The sequence below is a fragment of the Cucurbita maxima genome, unplaced genomic scaffold (assembly GCF_002738345.1).
Source record: "Cucurbita maxima cultivar Rimu unplaced genomic scaffold, Cmax_1.0 Cma_Scf00034, whole genome shotgun sequence".
In the NCBI taxonomy this organism is placed as follows: domain Eukaryota; kingdom Viridiplantae; phylum Streptophyta; class Magnoliopsida; order Cucurbitales; family Cucurbitaceae; genus Cucurbita; species Cucurbita maxima.
This window is the reverse complement of record NW_019272050.1, coordinates 2,323,706-2,330,500: the sequence shown is the minus strand read 5'-3', so window position 1 is coordinate 2,330,500 and position 6,795 is coordinate 2,323,706. Positions and strand designations below refer to the sequence as shown.

The 6,795-nt window shown below is 40.7% G+C and overlaps 2 protein-coding genes and 1 pseudogene across 3 annotated transcripts in view; 1 reads left to right on the top strand and 2 right to left on the bottom strand.

Annotated features, from left to right (window-relative positions):
• On the top strand, positions 1-2,282 carry LOC111467377 (annotated as a pseudogene).
• A 97-nt stretch (positions 2,283-2,379) lies between these two features.
• Positions 2,380-5,485, bottom strand: LOC111467803 (E3 ubiquitin-protein ligase SINAT5-like). Of its 2 annotated transcripts, XR_002714605.1 has the most exons (4): positions 4,892-5,485; positions 3,429-3,815; positions 2,472-2,969; positions 2,380-2,409 (listed from the first exon to the last, which is right to left on the bottom strand). XR_002714605.1 is itself a non-coding variant. In XM_023112874.1 (3 exons), exons 1-3 carry the CDS (start codon positions 5,138-5,140, stop codon positions 2,610-2,612), a joined length of 996 nt encoding a protein of 331 aa, XP_022968642.1. In that variant the 5' UTR covers positions 5,141-5,485; the 3' UTR covers positions 2,430-2,609. The 2 variants fall into 2 exon arrangements, 1 of the variants encoding a protein (XP_022968642.1); XM_023112874.1 differs by lacking the exon at positions 2,380-2,409 and having other exon boundaries at positions 2,430-2,969.
• A 307-nt stretch (positions 5,486-5,792) lies between these two features.
• LOC111467802 (E3 ubiquitin-protein ligase SINAT5-like) overlaps positions 5,793-6,795 on the bottom strand; it is a 2,871-nt gene continuing 1,868 nt past the window's right edge. The window contains exon 3 of the mRNA XM_023112873.1: positions 5,793-6,394. Coding sequence (XP_022968641.1) covers positions 6,035-6,394 — 360 coding nt within the window. The 3' untranslated portion in view covers positions 5,793-6,034. The remainder of the gene's footprint in view (positions 6,395-6,795) is intronic.

Sequence of the window (6,795 nt, the reverse complement as noted above, 5' to 3'; positions counted from 1 at the left end):
AATTAACACCCCAAACCCTTCTAACTCCTCACCGATTCTCTGAAATCCGGCGAAAATTATCGATGGCATTATCGAAACCTTCCTTCTTTACGCACCTCAAAACCCTAACCGGACCCCACCATTTGCTCCGGCACCATGCACCGGCTCCTCCCGTCCTCACCCTTCGTTTTCTCTCTTTTGCTACGCCGGAGGAAGCTGCTGCCGAACGACGCCGTCGGAAGCGCCGCCTCCGCATCGAACCTCCTCTCTCTTCCTCCTCTGCTACTCGCCCTCAATCGCAGCCTCCTAAACCTCAATCCCCACAAAACCCTAATGCCCCCAAACTCCCTGAGCATATCTCTGCTCTCTCTGGTAATCGCCTTAACCTCCACAACCGCATTCCCACTCTCATTCGTGACAATGATCTGGAAGAAGCCGCGCTTTTCACCCGCCATCCCATTTACTCCCATTGTTGACCCATTGACAAAACACGTCGAAGGGATGGATCACCAAAGTTTTAGACGCAATTGCAATTTTGCAAGGAGTGGGCACAGATTTAGTTGGCCAAATAAAATGCAGTTCGACAATTTCCCCTAATAGAATGAGCTAACTTATCAACAAACAAGTTGAATAGCTCAAGTGGTTAGAGCATTGATCTAACAACACACAGGTCTCAGGTTCGGTTCGAGTAGAAGAAAATGCAAAGTGTAAAAATATACACATCGTGGGCCGGGCAAGTTCACTCACTCCTCCATGCCCAGCGAGACGTATTTGGATTGTCTTAAGCCGGATACGGCAATGGAACACTATAAGCAGGTTGATCAATGATGCTTCTTTCAACCCGTCTGGAGAGGGCAATGGAGCTGAAAGAGGATATGACTGTGAAAGGTTTCGTTCCAGACCCTATTATTTATCATTATCTGATGGTGGGCTGCCTGAAAAATTCGGATCCCGATGGAGTTTTTAAGCTATTTGAAGAATTGAAGGAGAAATTAGGTGGGGCTGTGGAAGATGGAGTTGTTTATGGAAGCTTGATAAAGGGGTACTTTATAAGAGGAATGGAGGTGGAAGCAATGAAATTTTATGAGCAGACTGTGGGTGTTAATTCAGAAGTTAAGATGAGCGCCATTGCGTACAATTCTGTGCTTGATGCGTTATGCAAGAATGGAAAGTTTGATGAGGCCTTGGTGTTGTTTGATAGGATGATAAAGGAGCACAGTCCGCCCAGGCGTTTGACATTGAACTTGGGAAGCTTTAATGTGATAGTTGATGGATACTGCACAGAAGGGAGATTCAGAGATGCCATTGAAATATTCGAGAAGGTGGGTGATTATAGGTGTAGCCCAGATACTTTATCATTCAATAATTTGATCGAACAATTTTGTAATAATGGAATGTTGGCTGAAGCCGAGGAGCTCTATGGATCGATGGGTGATAAGGGAGTCAGCCCTGACGAGTTTACTTATGGCTTGTTGATGGATTATTGCTTTAAAGGGAACAGGCCAGATGATGCAGCTGGATATTTTAGAAAAATGGTAGAGTCCGGACTAAGACCCAATATAGTAGTTTATAATAGATTGGTAGATGAGTTGGTCAAATTAGGGAAAATTGAGGAAGCAATTTCTTACTTTGACACGATGGTGAAGAAGATCAAAATGGATGCCTCAAGCTATCGTTTTATAATGAAGGCGTTAAGCGAATCCGGGAAAGTAGATGAAATACTAAATGTGGTCAATACTCTTCTGGATGACGATGGGATTGAATTTACTGAAGAGATGCAGGAGTTTGTAAGAGGTGAGCTGAGGAAGGAAGGCAGAGAAGGGGATTTAGCTAAACTTATGGAAGAGAAAGAAAGAGTGAAAGCTGAAGCGAAGGCGGCAGAGGCACAGAAGAGAAGGCTAAAGCTGCGGTCTCTTCTTTACTGTCATCCAAGTTGTTTGGGAACAAGGAAGGTGAGAAGGAATCTGCCGAGAACGAAATGCAATCTGGTCAGGAAGACAGTGGTAAAACTGCACTTGCGGAATCTAACCCTTGAAGTTGCACAGTACAGGAAAAAGTAAGAAGCGAGGATTAGATTGTGTGAGCCCCTTTTTTGTTTTTGTTAATTCTATTATTTGTTTTGCTCCATTACATGGGAACGTGATCTGCTTTCCGTTTCTCCTAACCAATTAGGCACCAATTAGGCAAGAGTTAGAACCTGTTTAGTTTAGTTGTCCATTTTATCCTGTATCTGTAACATTTTTGCTTCTAATGTCAATCTAATCTGTCAGAGCTTCCACTGATTCGACGGAGAATCATTCGTGGGTTCCTATTAAGATAACCCCTTTATCTTTACGCCTGAAGTAATCTCTTTTATAGGACGGCGAAAGCAAGGATCCACGCAAATCCTCTTACAAGTTGGTGAATGTTACAACTTTAGCAAACATCTCTCATTGAAAGATCAAGAATTATTAGTGAATGTTACAACTTTAGCAAACATCTCTCATTGAAAGATCAAGAATTATCAGCATCATCGGTACTTTACAATTAAAAAATCACCCGTTACAATATATGAGGAAAGGTAAGAATAGGTACAAAGCGAAGCAGTGTCCACACACCCGAAGAGGCAGGCATTGTGCAGCATTTCACTTTTAGCTACAAAGGTTCGGTATGCAGGCTCCAGCATCTGGGTTTTGTTCCTTCCATATCCTACCTGTAACTCTTAGCTTCAGTTCCTTTCTATCCCCGCCTGAGAAGAAAAGAGCCATATTTCTTTGAATAATTAATCCATCGTGGCTGTCCCTGACTTTTTGATGACTATCTCGAATACTTCGTGGTGTACCCTCCCATATCAGTTTTCGCCCATATCCACCAACTTCGAGACTGTAGCTGTAGGTTCGTGCCTCATTCTCATCTCCCATGAATCGAAGGAAAGCCATGTAGACTGGGGCCATGCCAAGCTGAAAGGCTTCAAAGTGAAGGCAGAAACATTGACCGAAACAATGAAAAACCTGCACAATGTGAGGAGCAAGCCAAAAGAAACAAGGATTAATCTGAAGTATGGAGTAAAACAAGGTTAAGGTCAAAGTAACATAAAATAAAAGAGAATGATCCAAGACAAGTTTACCCATCATCAATACCTTTTTCACATCATCAACCAAATCTATGGACCAACTTTGATGGTTTATATAACTTGCAGCTTGCTATGTATTAATGTACTTTAAATCATCTTTCGTTTGTTTTCAACAAGTAGGAGTCTTCTGGATTGGGTTTGAAACCCCTCACCCTACCTTTAGTAGCTTCCAAGTTATATAATAAATACATAAATACAAATTTTACATAGACATACACAGGTGTGCATATAATATTTATATCACAGATAAGGAAAAATTAGGAGGATACACGAAGTTATACCCAAGACAGAGCAAATGAATTCACTTAGGGGTTGAGGTCAAATATATGAGACTTACAGTAAGCATCCAAGTGGCATTCTCCACTTCCCTTGGATTGGATTTCACATAGCGATGGTTAAATGTGCATCCAGTGTGCATGTCCACCTTGTGATCGTCCCTCAGATGGGCGACAAGAAAGGGAATATCCCCAACAGCAGAGCATTCCGAACCAGCATACGGGCAACTATAGGGTCTGAAGTTGCATAAAGCCTCATGCTTAAGTTTACTATAGTACGGAAATATCTCAGGGCATCCCAGGGAATAATACTTGCAAGGCAATTCAAGCGACTCTGCCACCTTCTCCAGTGCTAAGCACCTAATATCTCCAAGCTCTTGTCTACAAGTAGGGCAGCGATTATGAACCCGTGTTTTACAAGTATAACACAAGGTATGTCCATTGTGGCACTGCAACATTTAGTTGGTCATACAGTTAACCAACATTGAATATGTATGTACAATAAAATATACATCTGATGGAAAAACAGTATATTTCCTAGAAAATTATTGGAATACAACATGCATATTCTCAACTGCTTTCATTCTGATCTGATGGTACAGATGATATACACAGAGAGAAAGCTATGATGATGGAAACGACACCCAAGGGAAGCAAGGGGAAAATTAAATTTTCATCAGCCTACCGAAGTAATGTTTCCTCAGCAAATTGGTAGAAACTACAAGCATCTTATGCTATAAATATTGGGTTTTGAGGACAAACGGGGCAAGTATTAATCTAATCTCTGTTGGACAATCTTAGAGCTAGAAAACCTTAATAAGAAAGAGAGTTTAATGAGTATACAGACAACAACATACAATAACCCAAACACTAAGATAAGTTATTTTCTAGCACACAGGAATTTTGAAACCAGCATTCCAGAATCCCCCAAATTTTCAAGACCAACGCAACAGCGACGTTTTCAGGATTTCTTTTATTTTCAAAAGTAACGTCCATTACATGTCTCAGCGTAAACATCACCTGCAATATAAATTTTCTGAATTCTTTCAGGAAATAAGAATAAAAGCAATGAACATCGCCATATAAGATCTTCGGGCAGCAAACGTACATAGAAAAGATCATATCGGAAACTCTAATATGCACTACAATCTCGCCTTACTTTTTCAGTTGATACAGCACTCCATATGCGCAATAAGATAGACTGACTAGTACAAGCAATTATGTTTAAAGAAATAGGCAGTTATCTCCCCCACAAATGGTAAGGAAGAGAAGAAAATAAGGCATTCTCGGAGTAGTTCCTTGCAAAGAACTAGTTCTGACACCATCCACATTCACTTACTTATCGCAGAGAGTACCAGCATACAATGCCCCGCAACATCCAACAACAAGTTCATCGATCAGCACTAATCCAAAAACCCAGCAGGAGAAAAAAAACCATTTCATACCAAACTCAATAATCCAAATTTGGGGGGTGGAGAGCCATATAATCTCCATTCCGGAAGAAATTAGGGCAATGAACACAAACCTGATGGATGGGAGGGTACATAGAATTAGTGCAGACAGGGCATTCGAGCAATTCATGGACGCTAGTCGACGGCGCAGTGGCAGTGGGAGCGTTCACAGCGCTGTTGTTGTTACCATTACGAGGCTTCGATGCTGACAACTCGGGGTGATGATGAGAGTGGGAATAAGGATGAAGAGTGTGGTGCAAATGGATGTCATCCTCATCGAGACCATCGGACGACGAGACACACTCGATACTATCCGAATCCATTTACAAAACAGAAAAGCGACGGAGCTGAAGAAGAACCCAATTGTCTAAATCCAGAATCAATCAAGATCTCAGAGAAATTTCAGGATTCCCCTCTTCAATAGTTTCCCCACTCACTCCAAATTTCTCCAGAGAGTGGGATTTAAGCAAAGAATGAAAAGAGGGGGGAAAAAGGAAGGGGTAAGACTGATGGATTCCAAGGAATCAAAAAACCCTTTTACCCGAAAGATGAGGTTCTTTTCTTCGACTAGCTACCCCCTGCGTTCTGTTGTTCCTCTCTTCATAGATCATCTCTGAAATGCAAGTGAGAGAGAGAGAGAGCGAATCCAAAATGGGGATTATTGAAAGACCAACGAATTATACATATATATATATGTAGATAATAAATTAGAAAAATTGAGCATTTTCTTAAATCTGTATTGAGTTGAGTTGGGATGTTTTATATAGCATGCCATGGTCCATTGATGTAAAACAATTTACCAAAATATTAAAAGTGAAATACATTTGATAAACAGGTGGGTTTAGAATTAAATTATTTAGATATTTAATTAATGTAGGGTGTCTATCCTGCTGTAGACAATAATTAATGCAGTGTTTTACTCCTAGCACAACAATTATTGTTTACTCTATTTACAGAAGTGGATAACAAAAAAAAAGAACAAAAGAATCCACTGATGTGTATAGAGTTGCAAAGCAAACATCCACTACAACTTAATCTTTGGAAGATGGATAATAATTATGAATATCACTGCTACTTAACAGCAACTCGTCCATTACAATGTAATACCACCAAACCAGCAAAGCTCAAAACAGAGAGAGAGAGAGAGAGAGAGAGAGAGATTAGGTACAAACAAAGCACAGCAGCTGCACAACACACAACATTCAGAATGCTTTTCTTTAGCTACACAGGTTGGGTATGCAGACCCCAGCATCCGGGTTTTGTTCCTTCCATATCCTTCCCGTAACTCTCAGCTTCAGTTCCTTCCTATCCCCACCCGAGAAGAACAGAGCCATATTTCTTTGAATCATCAGCCCATCATGGCTATCCCTCACTTTTCGATGGCTATCTCTGATACTTCGCGGGGTGCCCTCCCATATCAGTTTTCGCCCATATCCACCCACCTCCAGACTGTAGCTGTAGGTTCGCGCCTCATTCTCGTCGCCCATGAAACGAAGGAAAGCCATATACACTGGGGCCATCCCAAGCTGAAAGGCTTCAAAGTGAAGGCAGAAGTATTGACCGAAACAATGAAAAACCTGCAAAATCAGACAGAGCAACAACCCGCAAGAAACAAGATCAAACTAAAACTTGCATTGCAACTTCATAAGAAAAAATTGTGAACCATCTTCAATGGTTTATGAAACTTAGAACTTGTAACAGGCTATATGCTACCAATGATTTTTCTCATCATACATCAATTGCTATTGACTATTAGAAATCTTATTCTAATCTCTCCCTAACTTGTAACATGCTATATACTACCAATGAATTTTCTCATCATACATCAATTGCTATTGAGTATTAGAAATCTTATTCTAATCTCTCCCTAATAGCTTGATTGGGTTTGTTATCCTAGCCCTCATACATCTGAACCCACGTGCATGTGTATGATAAAACAATTTCTACCAAAGAAAAAAAAAAAAAAAAAAAAAAAAAC

What these genes read in the sequence shown, in the direction of transcription:
- LOC111467803 (XM_023112874.1), bottom strand. Translation starts at nt 5,140, where the DNA reads ATGGATTCGGATAGTATCGAGTGTGTCTCGTCGTCCGATGGTCTCGAT. An exon ending in TGTACCCTCCCATCCATCAG is followed by an intron (nt 3,816 to 4,891) that starts GTTTGTGTTCAT and finishes TAAATGTTGCAG; the next exon opens with TGCCACAATGGACATACCTT. An exon ending in ATGCCACTTGGATGCTTACT is followed by an intron (nt 2,970 to 3,428) that starts GTAAGTCTCATA and finishes CACATTGTGCAG; the next exon opens with GTTTTTCATTGTTTCGGTCA.